The sequence below is a fragment of the Plecotus auritus genome (genome assembly GCF_963455305.1).
Source record: "Plecotus auritus genome assembly, chromosome: 4".
Lineage (NCBI taxonomy): Eukaryota > Metazoa > Chordata > Mammalia > Chiroptera > Vespertilionidae > Plecotus > Plecotus auritus.
In genome coordinates this window covers 25,856,799-25,874,912 of record NC_137775.1, presented here as the reverse complement: position 1 = coordinate 25,874,912, position 18,114 = coordinate 25,856,799, and the positions used below count along the sequence as shown (strand labels likewise).

The 18,114-nt window shown below is 37.4% G+C and overlaps 1 protein-coding gene across 14 annotated transcripts in view; it reads left to right on the top strand.

The window, feature by feature from the left end:
* Window positions 1-18,114, top strand: part of MAP7 (microtubule associated protein 7) — a gene marked incomplete at its 3' end in the record, with an annotated part of 149,354 nt that overhangs the window by 93,550 nt on the left and 37,690 nt on the right. For all 14 annotated transcript variants that reach the window (XM_080665968.1, XM_080665967.1, XM_080665966.1 and 11 more), the window contains 2 exons: window positions 2,774-2,851; window positions 17,360-17,523. In XM_080665968.1, the coding sequence (XP_080522094.1) occupies window positions 2,774-2,851; window positions 17,360-17,523 (242 nt within the window). The remainder of the gene's footprint in view (window positions 1-2,773; window positions 2,852-17,359; window positions 17,524-18,114) is intronic.

The following is an 18,114-nucleotide window of genomic DNA, read 5'->3' as shown; positions in this document are numbered from 1 at the left end:
AACTCTCCACCCCAATTGGCCATCTCTTTACAGAGCCATTTCATTTACGTTGCTAAAGTCAGGTTAAATGAGGAGACATTTCATTTCAGGTTAATTGTATATTTTAAGCATTCTTATGTCTGCTTTCTTGTATATAGAGATAAGCAAAGATACAAAAAAGGCTGTTACTTTTAAAACCATCATGTTATTTTCCTGCATATCTCCAAATGATAATATGAGAGGGTCCATGTTGGAGGACTAGGCTTGAGTAAAACCCTTTCATTTTATCGGATATGAGTCATGGGAATGTCTGTGTAGAGTAGGTTGTTAATTTTCATTCTCTAGAACTTGGGGAAAAAAATACTTGCTCAATTTGGGGATATTTTAAATATTGCCCTAACCAGACAAGGGCATCCTGATCATATAAAGGATTTTTTAAGGGGCCCTTGTAATCCAGTAAATTTTCGTTTCCTTCCCTTCTTTACTCTGTGAGAATTTAAACCCATTAGAAAACTCTAGAACATCTCTTTGATTTAGAAAGCATCTGTTCACATTCAGGTTGTTCATCTTTTATCTTTGAAGCATGAATGGAAAGCTCTTGTGGTGTTTTTATAAGTATGGGCACATGGTGTCTCAGGTTATCCAGAAGGGCCAGTGCTCTCAGCAGTGAATGCTTGAACCCAGACCAAAAGAGACAATTTGCAAAGTCACAGAACTGTCCATGTCTACAGAAGTGGGAGATGGTTCTTTATAACTCCATCAGTTGCTTTCAAATGATTAAGAGTTTGACCCAATTAGAAGAGAAAATTGCATTTTCTTCATGAACTATATGTACCTGAGAAAAGCAGAAATTCAAGTTCATTAAACATCCCGCAATCCCTATCCTTTTCCAACCCTCCACCACAGGTCTTCAAAAGAGTCACTGAAACTTAGTTCTACTTAATTGTTTCTAAATAATTTTTCCTCACAGAGGAATGCCTGACTTGGAATCGTGCAGCTCCTCTCTCACTGCTCCATCAGGCCATTCGCACAGAATTGAGTTAGAGATCTGGTTTTAAGTGTCTTAACTTGGACACTTAACTGTGCCATCTCCCTTAGTCATATATATTTTCCTCAGTTTTCTCCTTGGAAAATAGGTAGACTAACTCTTCATTGAATGAATAAATGCTTGGCTAATTCCTAGGATTTGTGTGAAGAGTAAAATAATATATGTGAAAGTGCTGCGTAAAATGCAAAGCCCTAGAAGAAATTATTTGTCGTATAAATAGTAGTTGTTCAGAGAGAAGTCTTGCAGATGTGGATTGGCTTGCTTGATCTTCGAGAATGGTTCTTCAGTTCCAGTTTGTGCAGGACAGTCCAGGTGTATGCATGTCATCGAAGACAGAATATTACTAGCACTCCCTTTCACTCTTAAAAGTGCCCCAGTTTGGGTGGTCACCGTACTTTTTAATCATCACAGATTGGACATTGAATGAGAGTACAGCTGCAAGTTACTTATACCAAAGTTCTATTTTCTCTTAAAACGTTTCCTTCTGAGAATCAGTAACTTAATTTTATTCTGACAATGTTAGGTCTATTGGGAAACAATGCGGGATGGTCATAATGTTAAATTATTTTCATATGTTCAGTGAATGAATGAATTTACTGAGACTTAACCATATGCTAGGCGCTATACTAACATTGGTACAGAATGATTTTGTTTAATCCTTACAATGATGTGAGATAGGTTCTATGTGTCTTTATTTTATAGGTAATAAGTAAAGACCCATGAAACCCCTGTCATAGCTGGGGAGTTAGAGAAGTGGCTAAGTAGCTCCGCCACTGAGTGACAGTTCAGGAACTGAACTCAACCTATCTGACTGCAGGCCGGGTTCTCATATCCAATTGGTGAATGTCTATTCAGAATAACTGTACTGGGGATTCTATTTGTTATTAAGGAACAGACATTTAAAGCATAAAAAATAATAGAAGTTCAGTAGCAGCTTAGGAACACAAAACATACGTACATATTGTTTGAGGAAAATAGCCAAAAGGCTACAGTTGTGTTATGTTTATACATAATTGTTTGCCATGTGTCTTTTGATTTTATTTTTATTATTTCTCATTTTTATTGAGATATAATTGATATGTAGCACTGTGTAAGTTTAAGGTGTACAACATAATGACTTACATATATTAGGAAATGATTACCACAATACATTTAGTTAACATTCATCATCTATATACCGGGTATCAAAAAAAAATGTATACACAATTTTGAAAATGAAATGTATCTTAATAACCACTGCCTTTATAATTACTCAAAGTGTATGTATATGTTTATTGGGATACCCTATAGATACAAAAAACAGGATCTTTTTCCCTGTGATGAGAACTCTTAGGATTTACTCTCCTTTGTAATGTTTTTATATTGATTGATTGATTTGAGGGAGAGAGAGAGAGCAAGAGAAACATCAATTTGTTGTTCCACTTATTTATGCATTTATTGGTTGATTCTTGTATGTGCCCTGACCAGGTATCGAGCATGCAATCCTGGAATATCGGGATGACGCTCTAACCAACTGAGCTACCCAACCAGGGCTATAATATTTTTAAATAGAAGAAAGAAGCTAGGAAATTCTCAAAAAATTCTAGCAAATTCTATCACTGAAAGTATAGTCGTATGTACAAATTATAAGATGTAGCATTATATTATTTATCAAGTTTACTGGATAAAAAGATACTTATCTGCATATATAATTAGTTTATTTTTTAAAATATGTTCTTCATACCATGTTTTTTATCTCATTTTCAGACCCTCCACCTGTGCTACGGGTTGATGACCGGCAGCGACTGGCCCGGGAGCGGCGTGAGGAACGGGAAAAGCAGCTAGGTACTATATTTCTATCCCTCGCTCAGTCTTTCAGGAACACTGTTGTTGAAATGGTACTTTCTCCCCTCTAGAGTAATGGACACTTAACATTAAGCAAATGGACATCACTATCATAACCATGCTCTCTAGCATGCCTTTATGAGTTTTGCAAATTAATTGTGAAACAGAATTTAGTATGTGATATAAACATAGGACCAGGTTTGAAGCAACGGTCAAGTCTGGCCCAGGATTAAGGTCATTTGCACATCTTCTTATATTGTAATCACAGTTTAATGTGACACTGGGGGAAATGTATATATGAGAGCTGTGATGGCTCAGCTTACATTTTACAATTTAAAAAAATGCAAGGACAGTAAGCTTATGGTTCTTTTTTATGGGAACAGTTATGAGACACTAGACACTGCTAGGGGGCACTTGCTGCTTTCCATCTTAAAATAATGCTGCTGTTGAATTTATAGACAGATGCTGCCACTTTGCTGCCAGGAAAAGCACAAGATCTCATGCTGAGGGTTCTGATTTTTCTTTTGTTACCTGAGGCCCTTGTGAAAGGTTAGCAACTGCAGTATTTTGCCATATAATCACATAGAGAGCTGGGTCCCAGGACTAGCTTACCAGGAAGCCAAGATCAGAGCACTCAGCAATCATGATCATTGTCTTCCAGAACATTGAGCAAGGATGCTGGTGCCAGCTCCTTCTTTACTTTGCAGTCCATTATGCAAAGTTGCTAAAACAGGATCCTCTCTTTATGTATGTTGAGAAGATGAATTGCCTGGTCAGTATGTCTGTGTTTCTGAAGTGTCTGGGTATTTTAAGACCAGGGCTGACTTAGGTTGCCAAAATCTTTCTATTTTTTAGGAGTTCATGTTTCAGTTGGGAAACCCAGCCCTTGCATCCCATCTTTTTTTAAATTCTTATTCAAGAACCCAAATTTGTGAAATTCCCTAGAATATGGTTTTCAAAGTCTATTGGCATTATTTACGTTCTCTGAACACAGGCCTCTTTCTCTGCCTTGCTGTAATGATCATATGAAGTCATTCCTTTTGCTGCCAACGTTTTTTTGACACAAATTTCAACGACCTGCTGGAAGTGAACAACTCTCCTATTTTCTGTGCCTAGAGTTTGGCCCAGTCTTGAAGTCCCCTGTCCCTTGTGGGTTTCCGCAGGTTGGTAGGTTCCTGGAGAGTAGGGCTGTCTGTGGACTGTGCCCACTGCCCCTGGTCCAGTTTGGTTTGACAGGTGGACCAGAACTGAGAAAGAGGGAAAACAGCGTTACTGAAGCAGGAAGAGACTCCAGATGAGCAAAAAGAACAAACTGACGGCTGCCTGGGTGGCTGGTATTTGCACTCTGGTTTTGGATCCACCCAAGTATTAGCACTTGTATCCTTCATCTCCACTTTCCACCCCATTCCAGTGGGACCAGGTCCTACACTATTAAATGTCTCCTTAGAATTGCAACGTGGATTCATGTCTGCTTGAGTGGAAGCAGCTCAACAGCATCAGCCTACTCCTTTATGACTTAAATCCCATCGTGAGTTAGCTTTTACACATTACGTCATACCTTTCCCTTTGGGTTCTTTGTCTTTCAAAGCCATGCATTATTAATTATTTTGCAGGAAGCATGAATATGCTGGATAAACAAAAATGATTTCACTTTTTATTCTATAAAGTTATAAGACTCATGGCTTTGAGCCTACAAATGCTCCCTACAGGTTGCCTACCTTTGTTTGTTAAATGGCTAGCTTTTTTTCTTAAGATGTAGTCCCATATTTCAATTCATATCAATGGTGCAGAGCATGACTCATTAATTTATATATTCAGAACTTTTATTTGTCAGGTATTGTGTTAAAAAGGTGAGTTAAGGTGGAGACCCAGCCCTCATGGGCTAGTTGCAGTCCAGTGAGGAAGCAGATGAACACAAAGCAATTATAATACAGGCTGGTGTTGAATGGGTGTGCAAAGGGGTGTTGAGAACCACAGAAGCACCTAACCCAGCCTGGGGATGTCCGGTGCCACCTGAGCTTCCAACCAGAGGGTGAAGCAGAGTCATCCAAGGAGACAGAAGAGGCAGGGACTGGAGGGCAGTGATGCAAAGACAGGTGCGAAGAAGGCATTTGGTAACAGATCCAACATGCTCCTCAGATTATTATATGGGTCAAAGTAATGTTCATATTATTGTATTACCCTAATATCACATGTTTACTTGTTTGGTGAACCAATATATACTATCGAGTGTTTCTCTTTCTTCTTAACCCTGCCAAGTTAAATATAGTTTTCCTTAATTCTGATCTCATCTCTTTTGTTGTTGTTAACAATCATAATGTTAATGAAATAGATAAATTCTAATTTTTTATTTGCATTAGTCGCATTGTATTTTTAAATTTTGTAAGTGTCTTTTTGCTTATTCTTTTCCACTTACGCCATCATAGTAGAAACTAAGTCTTGAGAGGCTCCCTGGAATCTTCATAAATATACAAGTAAACATTCTGCAAATGCACTACATGCATTCGTAAAGAGCCATGTAAAGTCTAGCATCTAATTTAAGCTGTGCCTTTGAATACATAAGGCTGATTTAAAAAATCTTTAGCACTAAAAGAAAATCTAAGGGCACACCTGACGAACTACCCATAAACTGTGCTTTGCAGAAGCTATGGGAGCAGTTGAATTTTTTTTTAAAAGGGGGTGAGAGACTGCCTGTCACTGAATAGCATATCTTTGGACTGTGCTTTTTTGAAAACAAAAAATAGTTGGTAACATCAGTATTACAAAGTTTTTAAATTTTAAGCTTTCCAAGTTAAAAAAAAAAAAAAGAAAGAAAAAGGGGGGGACCCATTCCAGAAATTCCAACAAAGCAAAATTTAAAGTGATTGGCCAGTGAAACTGATTATTCACTGTTGGATGTAGGGTTGAAATTAACATTAAAAGATTCTCTTTAATCCACGGTTTTTTAAAAAGCAAGGTAGAGAGAATGAAGGTCTTTGTTTTGTTTTTTTTTTGTTTTTTTGGTGGCATGTCATGTTTGTACTGATTGCAAATGGGAGGCCCTATTAATGACTTTCTGTGTGTTAAACCTCTGAGTCATGCTTCAATGCTTTTATGGTAGGATTATGTCATGTGGCCAGCTCTTTCTACATTATCTTTCCATTTATCACATAAAATCAGGCATAAATTTTCATGTTTGGGATTGTTCTCTCTCTTTGGTTGAACATTTGGACCCTGAAAGCATTAATTTTCTGCCTTAAAAGATTTATACATGAAGGAATCGCACAACCATTCTATTCCATCTGACTCTATTCAGGCCATTTCTTCAAACTTCTCCCTCTTGACTTCTGCATTTTTTTTTGCCATCTCTCTTCTGAACTTTAATTTTGTTTTTTCCTAGAGGGGGGAAATCTTATTTGTTCAAATGGTTTCAACATCTCCATCTACTCATAAAGCAGTCGATGTATTCCTATTATCTGAAACTCACCTTCTATACAACTAAATTGTTCATTAACTTTCACTCCAAAATTTACTCCTTTGGGTCATTTCTCTGTTCTGATCAATTGCACCAGTATTTTTGGGGGCCCCCAAAATTATTCCTTTTAGCTATTTTTGATACTTCTGGTGCTGCTAGAGGAACTGGTATCTTTCTACCTGTGCTAGTATTAGGGATTTTTGAAGACTAAAACGTTCTCTCTTCCTTGGTGGCTCAATGCTGTGCACTGACCAGTCTCCACACTGGCCTGTTGAGCCACTTGTAGCTACCAGTGGTCAATCTGGACTCAGCCTAGTCCTCTAGCTCAGGCTGCAGCTCTCTCTAGCCCAGTATGTAAGTGCAAGTTGCCACACTTCCTTTATCCTTAATCCATTTATTCATAAGACTAGCTTCCTCTGTCTTCAGCATAAATCTCAGATCCATGACGTTAAATTTACTGCCTCTGCTATAATCCTAGTCCAGGCCTTAATGCATTTATATCTCAGTCACCAAATCTATCTGATTGATGTACTTCATCAGTCCAGCTCTGTCACAGTTAGTACCAGTCTTTCTTTTTGACACCTTCTTAGTCTTCATTATCTTTCACCTTTTTATACTCCGCTGAACTTTTTCTAGTTAGATTTTATAGACCTCCGTGGCTGTTTATATTTTAAGCTTTTAAAGGATGTGACCATTGCTTTCCAATTCTTTGTATGCTAATATGTGGCACAGTGCTAAATATAAACAGATGTGTAATAAATATTTACTGATTTTCTTGATTTTTATTGATTTTAACCCTAGTTTTTAATTAAGTACTAATATTAACATTACCCTAGCCAAAACCGGTTTGGCTCAGTGGATAGAGCGTCGGCCTGCGGACTGAAGGGTCCCGGGTTCGATTCTGGTCAAGGGCATGTGCCTTGGTTGCGAGCACATCCCCAGTGGGTGGTGTGCAGGAGGCAGCTGATCGATGTTTCTCTCTCATCGATGTTTCTGGCTCTCTATCCCTCTCCCTTCCTCTCTGTAAAATATCAATAAAATATATTTTAAAAAAAAAACAACAAAAAAAACATTACCCTAACCTTATTCATAAACAGTAATATCAATGTTTATTGAGCAGTGTTCTAAATACTTCACTATGTATTATCACATTTAGTAGCAAATTAACACAGTGGTTGTACTTTTTATTGTGTGGGCTTATCAAATAATGTAATTTATTTAATACAATGTCACTTATCTTATTTTTAGCTTAAGGAAGGAACCGAAAGAATCTAGAAAAATGGAGTAGTTAATAGACCCTCTTTTTTTCTGCCACATCAGCTGTTTAAGCATGTTTTTAATTTGTATGGGGTCATCAAGATCCCTGTTAAAATTTCTCAGCAAGTAGTGACATTGTCATGTTAAAAGTCCTCAACAAATGGTGACGGTGTTAAGTGAAACCGATCCCTGTGCCCTCCATGCTGGCAGTGGACTTCCTGAGATTACAAAGCTGGGCACGTATGCAACCATCATATGAAGGAAAGGTTAGACCAGTGGTCGGCAAACTCATTAGTCAACAGAGCCAAATATCAACAGTACGATTGAAATTTCTTTTGAGAGCCAAATTTTTTAAACTTAAACTTCTTCTAATGCCACTTCAAAATAGACTCGCCCAGGCCATGGTATTTTGTGGAAGAGCCACACTCAAGGGGCCAAAGAGCCGCATGTGGCTCGCGAGCCACAGTTTGCTGACCACTGGGTTAGACTACTTCCCCGCTCAAGTGCGATGCAGGAGTGCCAAGTGCCTGCTTCATTTGACACAGCGAGAGGGCAAAATGCAAGCAGTTTTTGACAACTTTTTGAGAAAATTTCATTGAATTGATCATTTGTCAGCTTTGGAGTCCACTGAGTACATAATTCTGTCTGTATGAACTAGGAATAGATCCTGGTTACCAATTTTTCTTCAAAAACATTTACGAGGATCAGAGCATGTAGAATTTGTGTAACAGTATAATTTTTTATCCTATGTAGCTTAAAGGAAAACTAACGATCACCACTCTTATTTTTTTTTAGCAATTTCATGCTATTGTAGTTAATTACTCGTTCAATAAATATTTAATGTATTTAATGTGTGGTTACTATTGAGCCAGGACCAGGAATATTAAAGTGAAAAGATCAACCTTCTGGAACTTAAATTGCTGTGTCCCAGCTGGAATGCTTCCACCTGCATAGCTCATTCCCTCTCCTCCTTCAGGTGTGGTTTAAATTCCATCTTTTCAGTGAGGCCTTTCCTCACTCAAACTTCACACTAGCACTCTTTTATTTTTTTTTTTTAGAAAGGAAGGGAGAGAGATAAAGAGTTAGAAACATCGATGAGAGAGAAACATCGATCAGCTGCCTCCTGCACACCTCCTACTAGGGATGTGCCCGCAACCAAGGAACATGCCCTTGACTGGAATCGAACCTGGGACCCTTCAGTCTGCAGGCCAACGCTCTATCCACTGAGCCAAACCAGTCAGGGCTAGCACTCTCTATTTTTCAACAGTTTCAACATCTAAGCATGTACACATTCCATATATGTCTGTCTGCCCCCACTGGAATATAAGCTCCATAAGAAAAAGGACTGTCATTATTTTATTTCTATAGCTTAGTACCAAGAACACATAGTCAGTGTCTAACAATTACTTGTTGAATGTTAAATGCATAGTAAGTCTGTGCACTTGAATATAAGTAGAGACGAATGCAGCAGGTGTACTGCAAATTAGTTAAGACATTGCCAAATTATCAGTTAATACCTGTCTTTATAATTGTTAAGTCAAACAGGTCTTGAATTCTTATTCTTAAGCAAGTCTTAAATTCTTATTCTTAGAGGAACAAATATACAAAGGTAATCTATCAAATAGTTGTGTCTTAAAACTGCTTGTTCTTCGTATATGTTATTATAAAAGCAATAGTCCTATAGTATGCTGACAAAACTCAAGAGAATATTTAAGGAATGTTTACCACAGAAATAGTCTTCTGTGTTTAGGGAAATTCAGGGTTTCCCTTTTGGAAGGTGATACAAATTATTGATGTCATTAGAGTCACATTCCCTACAGGACTTTCAGGGATTCTATAAAATTATGGAAGATTCTCAAAGGCTTAGGTGATTGACTCATATAGCTCATGATGAAAATTTTGAGCTAATAAATTCTGTCATTCAGTTCATTTATATTGGATTTTATAGCTAAGTTCAAAGCTATAAAAGATGTATTATAATATAATATATTAGAAACAACAATAAGGTAATGGACAAAGGATTTTGACCTTCAAACATATGTCAATTAAATTATATTTGAGTTTTGTTCTTCTTTTCTCAGATAATTTCACCAGAGTTCCTTCCCATCCAGTCACAGCTTTTTTACTTTGCCTTTTTTTCTCTTTCTAATGTCAGTGGGTTGTCAACTCAGGGACAGCAGTATATTAATAATAAGGGTGTAGACAAGTAATAAATGATCGTTTTAATCTGACTTAGAATGTTTATCTCAAAAATGTTGATAGGGAAGTTAGGGTTAATTAGTAAATAACCAGGAATGCTGTGCCTCTGATTACAGTCATAAATGGCACTGCTCCTGATTTCATACTTCACATTATTTTTTATAATATATTTTATTGATTTTTTTACAGAGAGGAAGGGAGAGGGATAGAGAGTTAGAAACATCGATGAGAGAGAAACACTGATTCAGCTGCCTCTTGCACACTCCCTACTAGGGATGTGCCCGCAACCAAGGTACATGCCCTTGACCGGAATCGAACCTGGGACCTTTCAGTCCACAGGCCGACGCTCTATCCACTGAGCCAAACCGGTTAGGGCCATACTTCACATTATTTGATTAGGACAGTACTTGCTTTTGACAGAACCCGCACCAAAAATAAAAACTAACTAACTAACTAACTAACTAACTAAATAAATAAATAAATAAATAAATAAATAAATAAATAAATAAATAAATAAAAATGGGTGGGCTTTGGGAAAGCAGTCTTTCTAATCCAAATTTCTTCTGGATAAAACTTGGGCAGATCTATGGTCAATCTTGGCATCTGGTCTCCTGAAGTTATCACTTAATGAATGTATGACACAAACGCTCCTAAGGCTGTCAGGCAGGTTATGAGCATCTGAGGGATCTGAATACACGATAGTGGGAGGGATATGGACATCAGCACATACCAAAGGAGCTATATCATGAGTCAGGCTCAGGGCTGAAAAGAATAAATGCTTGTTATGGGATGAGTTAGGTAACTCAGAGGCTGAAGCTTTAACATAAAATGAATCATCATGACTAAGCAGACATTATTTGTTTCTCTCAAATTTACTTTGCCTTGAAGGCTGAAAGATCTAAAATCTGAAAAGTAAAGGGTCTTATAAACAGATGATGATAAAGACTAAGAGTGACATTAGGAGATCAGGATCTTCCCAATGGATGACCAACTTGTCCCAATTTAGAGGAGGAGCTTTAGTCATAGGGAGGTGTTCCAAATCATGTCTTTTAGTATAATGGCTCATTGTGTGCTTCGAGAATCAGACAGTCCAGAGTTTGAATTCCAGTTCCACCACTGGCTTATTGTGAGATGTCAGGCAGGTTACTTCACCTCTCTGTGTCCCAGACTTCTCATAATAAAATGTTTAATGGCAGTGTCTACCTCACAGAGTGACTGTGAAGATAATACCTGTAAATCATGTGGGTGTCAGAACAAAGTAAGAGGGGAAGACATCTCACCATGATGATGATAACCCTGAAGATAAGGTTTGACACTGTGTGGCTCTCTTATCTCCAACTCCTTCAGCCCATTGTATAAGGAAAGTCTTCCACAGGGATACTCCCCTGTCCCAGCACCTCAGTCCCATTAGCCTCCAGGGGAGAAGATTGAGAGAAGATACAAAGTTTTAGAGATAGTTCTGGTGTAAAATGATAGAGTCATTTGTTTAGATGTGTTGAGTTAGGTTGAAGCATCCATGAAGGAAAAATTTTGTTTAAAAAACTGCTTTGTTGAGATATAATTGATTTTATGAGGGAGAAATTGAGGAGGACCTTTTGTAGAGCATTTGGAGGTTAAGTGAATTTGTTATCAATATAGAAAACAGCAGGTTCTGATTTGAGGTATGGATGAATATGCAGTTAATCAGTACAGTTATGTGATGCATCTGACTGGGAAATTCAAGTGGAAATTTTAGGAGGCATGTGACTCTGGAGGAAGTATTGTGTGGTACCTGAGAGTACAGGCTTTGGAATCAGAGCTGAAGTAAAATTGCAATTCTTTTAGATTATGTGATCTTGGGAGAGCTATTTAACTCCTTTGAGGTTTTTTTCCCCCTCATTTGATCTTCAATTCCATTTTGTTTGGTAGTACTATTCCTACATTTATTTCATTGTTTTTACCTGCCTGGTAGCTATTTGCTCATTATTTTTATGCTTTATTTGACACTTTGTTGTAAGTTTAAAAAACAACAACAACAACAACAAATAACTTCATGTTTTTGTTTTGGCCTGGTCTAAAAATTTCAGTCGTAAGTAATAGGCTTGATTTTATTCCTTTTAGATTATTTTTTTAACTTTATTTTTTTCCTTTTTTATTGGAGGGGTAGCTTTAGTGGTAGGGGTTGGTTTGATACAAGCATTGAATTTCCATGATTCCCCTTATTAATGTGAAAGTGGTGCTGTAATTTTCTATACTACTGGTGATTACCTTTCATTCTCATTTCTTGACTATTAAATGAAATTAATCAGTATTTCTTGCACAGATGCTCTTCTTATTTTTCCATTCCACCGCCTAGGGTTAATGATGTAGGGTTAGCCAAATTAGATTCCTTTTTTTCCCCTTAGAGTTATTATTTAACACATGTAGTCAGTGTTTTCAAAGCAACATTAAAATGAAATTTACTTGAATGTAATCAATCATTATTAACATACAGTACAAAGATTTAAAATTTTAACATAAAAAAGCAAGTAAAAGAGAAACCTAATTATAATCCCACACATGTCCTCAAAGGTAAAAACAAAAAGTTGAGTCATGGGAGTTCATTGAAAAGAGCTTGAAGATCTCTTTGTACACACTTCCTAATTTAGAGTCAGATAGGTTAGGTAATTTCCCCAAGGTCACACAGGATCATTGACAGAATCTGTACCTGAACTCAGATATTATCATTTTCTGGCTCTTCAGGATATTACTGGCTATTCTGGTACCCAGTGTTACTTGTAACCTATTTATATCCTTGTATATCTCAGTATGAAACTAGGACAGCAGCTGTATGTGTGTCAGAGATTAAGTGATAATGTTACTCTGTTCTCTGAGTGTCATGGTTTTCTTTCCTTCATTTGATAGTGAAATTTGTACTCCACCTACACAAAGGTAAGCCTATGCAGAAGGACCAGACCGGGCAGTAGATTGTTGAATGTGACTGAATGGGGAGTCCACCCAGCCCATGCGTGCAAAATGCGCCATTTGAGTTCTCTGTCCTACCTGTGTTCTTCCCCTTGGCTGAATTTTCTCTCTAGCAATAGGACAGGAATTAATATGACCATCAAAAAGATTCACTCACAGATCAACCAAAGGACTTGTGTGCATGCATATAAGCACAACTAATGGACACAAGACACTGCGGGGGTGGGATGAGGGCATGTGCCAGCGGGCTGAGGGAAGGTCAATAAAGAAAAAAAGGAGATATATATACTACTATTTGTAATACTCTAAACAATAAAATAAAATTTAAAAAAAATCCTTGGGCAAGGATGAACAACAACAAAAAATAATAAAAATTCAAAAAATAAAGGGATCCACCAAGGGATCCATTAATAAGCAAGATCAGGAAAGGCTAGCAGGAGAGTTGAAGGGTGAGGGAAGGTTTCTGGGAGCAGGCCGCAGATGTCACACAGGAATTGGTCTGTGTGGCTTGTAGCTGTTGCCATGTTTTTAAGATGTGCTCATGGTCCTGTATAGCGAGGCATTCTCCCAAACAAAATAAATATCAATAACTTTATAACTTTTTATGACATACTTTATACTTTAAGCAGATCCTAAGCGTGATGTTCCAAGAAATAATTTTTGGAAGCAAAATAAGTTCATTAATTAATGATTTTGAATTATGATTTTTTTGTGTAATGCTGTTAAACTTGCTGGGTTAGATTTGAATGTTAAATTATTCAAAATGATGTCCACTGGAATTTTACAACATTTGGATATCTGCTATAGACTACAGTTCTTTATAAATGCTACTAACCTGTTATTTCTTATTTATTGAAAATATTTTAATAAATCCATAATAATGAGTAAAAAAAAACAAAACAATTCACTCACTATAATTACCTACATGTATTGAGTCCCTACGACATACCTGGCACTGTGCTAAGTGCTCTGTATGTTACCGTGGACCCTCCTGGTCACTCTGTCAGGAAGATGGTACCATAGCAATCTGAGGGGACAGGCAGGACCACAGAAGTCACTTCTTGTTCAGAAGCGGGACGGGGGGTAGACTCAGGTCCCCGTGCTCTATCCACTACAATGCCCTGCTTTTTATTTTTTATTCTTTCAGTACCAGAGTCGCTGTGTGTTTCTAACTGGAGTCCAGATTGATAGTGGAGCTCCCCTTCGTGTGGCACTGACACACTGTCACAGTGTCATTAAAGTATAATCCTGGTGGCAGCAGCTCAAGGGTGGGACTGACGTGTTAATGTCCAGTATTTCGGGGGCTACAGTGGGTTTTCATTTCTTTTTATATTACGATCCCAGAATTGGAGGGGGGGATATTAACTTCACATGAGTAAAGGTTAATAATATTCATCATAGTTTCTTTTTGGACATGCTATTATACTTTTACAGAGCTGCCTCTACGAAATTAGTGATTGTTAATGATTTAAATACTGAATGAGTTGTCTGCTCAGGTTGCCATAACAAAATACGATAGACTGGGTGGCTTAAAACAACAGAAATTTATTTTCTCACAGTTCTGGAGGTTGGAAAGTTTGAGATCGGGGTTCAGCAGGGTTCAGTTTCTGATGAGCGCTCTCTTCCTGGCTTGCAGAAGCCTGCTTTGTTCTCAAAGGAGCATCTGAACATGTAGAGTAGGGTGCAGAGAGCACTTGGTGTCTCTTCTTTTAAGGCCTCTAATCCTATTGGATTAGACCCCTACCCTTATGACCTCATTTTACCTCCTAAAGGCCCTGTCACCAAATGCTGTCATATTGGGTAGTTAGGGTTTCAACATATGAATGGGGGGTGTGGGGCAGAGCACACTTCAGTCCACAGCAGTTGTTGATTTTTTTTCTTGTGTTCAAAAATATCATTTTTTAATGATTTAAGACTTTCACATTATCTGGCATCCTTAGGAGATATTTTAAATAGCTAAACCTCTTAGGATAAATTAACTTTTAAATTCTTATTTAAATGTTGAAATATTTTATATGTTATACTTCAATTTTAAAAAGTTGCATGATCTGTACTTGGTAATAATTCTAGGATTCACCAGCATACTCTGCAATAATATGAAAGTGTTGTTTGCTTATTTCACCATTGTTTGCCTATTTTCTGTATGACTGTTTTTAAAAAAAGACAGTTGTTTAAAGAAGGCTCTGCAATAGGATCTTGACTTCCTGGTAGAAAAAAATGGAAGTGGCACTTGATAAGAGTTTAATGGATAAAGATACGTTCTTCCTTTAAGAGATTATTTGGGTTAAAAGTAAGTATAATTGTCCTGCACTGCTGGTGGGAATGCACACTGGTGCAGCCACTGTGGAAGACAGTATGGAGTTTCCTCAAAAAAGTTAAAAATGGAATTCCCATTTGACCCAGTGTTCCCACTTCTAGGACTATATCCCAAGAATTCAGAAACACCAGTCAGAAAGGATATATGCACCCCTATGTTCATAGCAGCACAATTTACAATAGCTAAGATTTGGAAACAACCTAAGTGCCCATCAGCAGATGAGTGGATTGAAAAACTGTGGTACATCTACACAATGGAATACTATGCCACTATAAAAAAGAAGGAACTTTTACCATTTGCAACAGCATGGATGGAACTGGAGAGTATTATGCTAAGCGAAATAAGCCAGTCAGAGAAGGATAAATATCACATGATCTCACTCATATGTGGGATATAATGATCAACATAATTTGATAAACAAGAATAGATCCAGAGACAAATGGTAGGGGAGAGGAGGGGGGGGTGGAGTTTGAGAGCAACCAAAGGACTCATATGCATGCATATTAGCATAACCAATGGACACAGACACTGGGGCAGTGGTACCCAGGGTGGGAATGACTGGGGGGCGGGGGTCAATTGGGGGAAAAGGAAACATATGTAAAACTTCAGACAATATAAATAAATAAATAAATAAATAAATAGTAATTATAATTGTAGTAATGTCTATTCCTATTGAGATAACACAACCTTAAGAACCAAATTTAATTTTCTGGATTGAAACCATGATGATGATGATAGTGACAAAGATGACAGTCATAACTAATATTTCTTGAAAGTTTACTAAGTGCAGAGAACTACTCTGTGTTAAGTGAAATTATTCTTTTAATCTTCATAGTAAATCTATGAGGAGGGGCCTATATTTATCCACAACTTAGCATAACAGTAGTGAGGCATAGAAAGGTTAAGTAACTTACAACAACAGCAGCAAAGATATGGGAGAAACATGGTTTGTTTGAAAGGTGTAGTAAGGAGACAGATCTACTTTAAGAATGAAATGGGTACTATGGAGAGCATTACAGAGTAAGGCCAAATAACAATATTAAGGCCAAGTGTAGGTAGGACTTGAGAAACTGGGGGACTTGAAATTTAATGAGGAAATAGTAAAATAAACATTCATGAGCAAGAAAGTAATCTGATGAAAAACATTATTTAAGGAAAATCAATCTGTGAATTAACTCTTATTTTACCTTACCATTTTTAAAGATATTTAATATTTCATAAAAATGTTTATCTCTTATTTTATCTTGTTGGCTTTTGGATTTCGTACAGAAAAGCAATATATTACATTCATAAATGTCCCCAAATAATCTGAAATTTGCCTCAAAACAGGATATAAAAGTCAAAGACCACGTAGTTGGCAAGCTAAGTGTTAAGAAATAGATGTATTATATTGCATATCCACAGGTTTCAGGGTTTATGCTTTAAATTTTGTTTGGCTACTTTTGCCTATAATTTTAGTAACTCATATTAAAGGTGTGTTTAGTTATCATGGCTCAAAAAATTAGTTTTGTATATTTTCCCCTAACAGGAGGAAGGAACATGTATATGTAAGGAAGAAAAGAAGCATTTCGTCACTAAACACTATTTTTTGAATTCTGTGTTTCTATTCATTTCGTGATGTTTTCTTATCTAACTAGGTTATGAGCTCTTCAGACACAAGATCAGTTCCTGATTTGGCCCCTCACATTGCTTATCTGACTCAGTGTGATATGTGTGTCTGTGAGGCATTTAATATACCTTTTATTAACTATCAATCTTTGGGATTTTCTCCCAAGTCCTTTTAATTCTGTCTGAGAACCAGTGCTCTATTGAAACAAATGTAGTCACATTTTCAATCTGAAGAATATATCATTTTTTAAAAAGAGAGAGACGGATAGTACTGTTGGTTTTTAGGGCATCTTATCACTATCTTAATTGAGAGCAGAGCATGTGATATATATATTGTAATAATACAGGTTGTCCCCCAAAAATGTATATATACTTTATCAGCTGATAGCTCAATTAATGTTTCCTTCTTTTCAGGTTTAACCCATGGTAATTGATAATTATTCAAAGTGCATATACATTTTTGGGGACAACTTGTATATCAAACTAGAAGACTGTAGGAATTCCCAAAGAGCAGAATTCCATTCATCTTCTTCAACTCATTGTTAGCATATGAAATAATGCTAAAAATTAACCACAGTACTTTTTTCCTGAAAATTTGAAGAAAGCACAGGCCAGCTTGTTACTACAAAACCGAAGAACCCATATGTGTTAATTGCACGCCACTTACACAGCCCTAACTGTTCAAGTTTTGAAGCTGCCTGTGTTTGATTCGCCTTGTCTTTCTTCCTAGCTGCAAGAGAAATACTCTGGTTAGAAAAAGAAGAGCGAGCCAGGCAGCACTACGAAAAGCACCTGGAAGAAAGGAAGAAGAAGTTGGAAGAGCAGAGGCTGAAGGAAGAGCGGAGGAGGGCTGCTGTGGAGGAAAAGCGAAGGCAGAGACTAGAGGAGGACAAAGTAATGTGCCGCTCTGGGAAATGGGTGGGAGGTGCATCTACTGCAGAAATGCAGCAGACTTGCTATGAAACTTCCCATTAAGGTGCTGAGTGGCAAAATTGTCTCAGAGTAAGCAGCTGGACAGACAGACACAGTGTGGAAGGAGGTTGAAGTGTGGAAGTCTTGTAGAGAATGGTGTGCTTGTTCCTATTTCCACAGAAACTTTAAAAGCCCATTTTCTCTGCTCTAGACCTATAACTTCTTTATGTTCAGTTAATCTATACTGAAATATCAAGATCATTCCAAGTCATTGGATTTGTTTTTTTTGTTGTTGTTAATTCTCACCCGAGGATATTTACTCCATTGATTTCAGAGAGCGTAGAAGGGAGGGGAAGAGACAGAGAGAGAGAAACATCAATGTGAGAGAGGCACATCAATTGGTTGCCTCCCACATGTGTGCTGACTGGTGCTGGGGATCAAGCCTGCAACCCTTCAGGGGATCAAGTATGTGCCCTTGACCGGAATCAAATCTGAGACCCTTCAGTCCACAGGCCAACGCTCTACCCACTAAGCCAAACCAGTCAGGCCAAGTCATTGGATTTCTATAGGGCT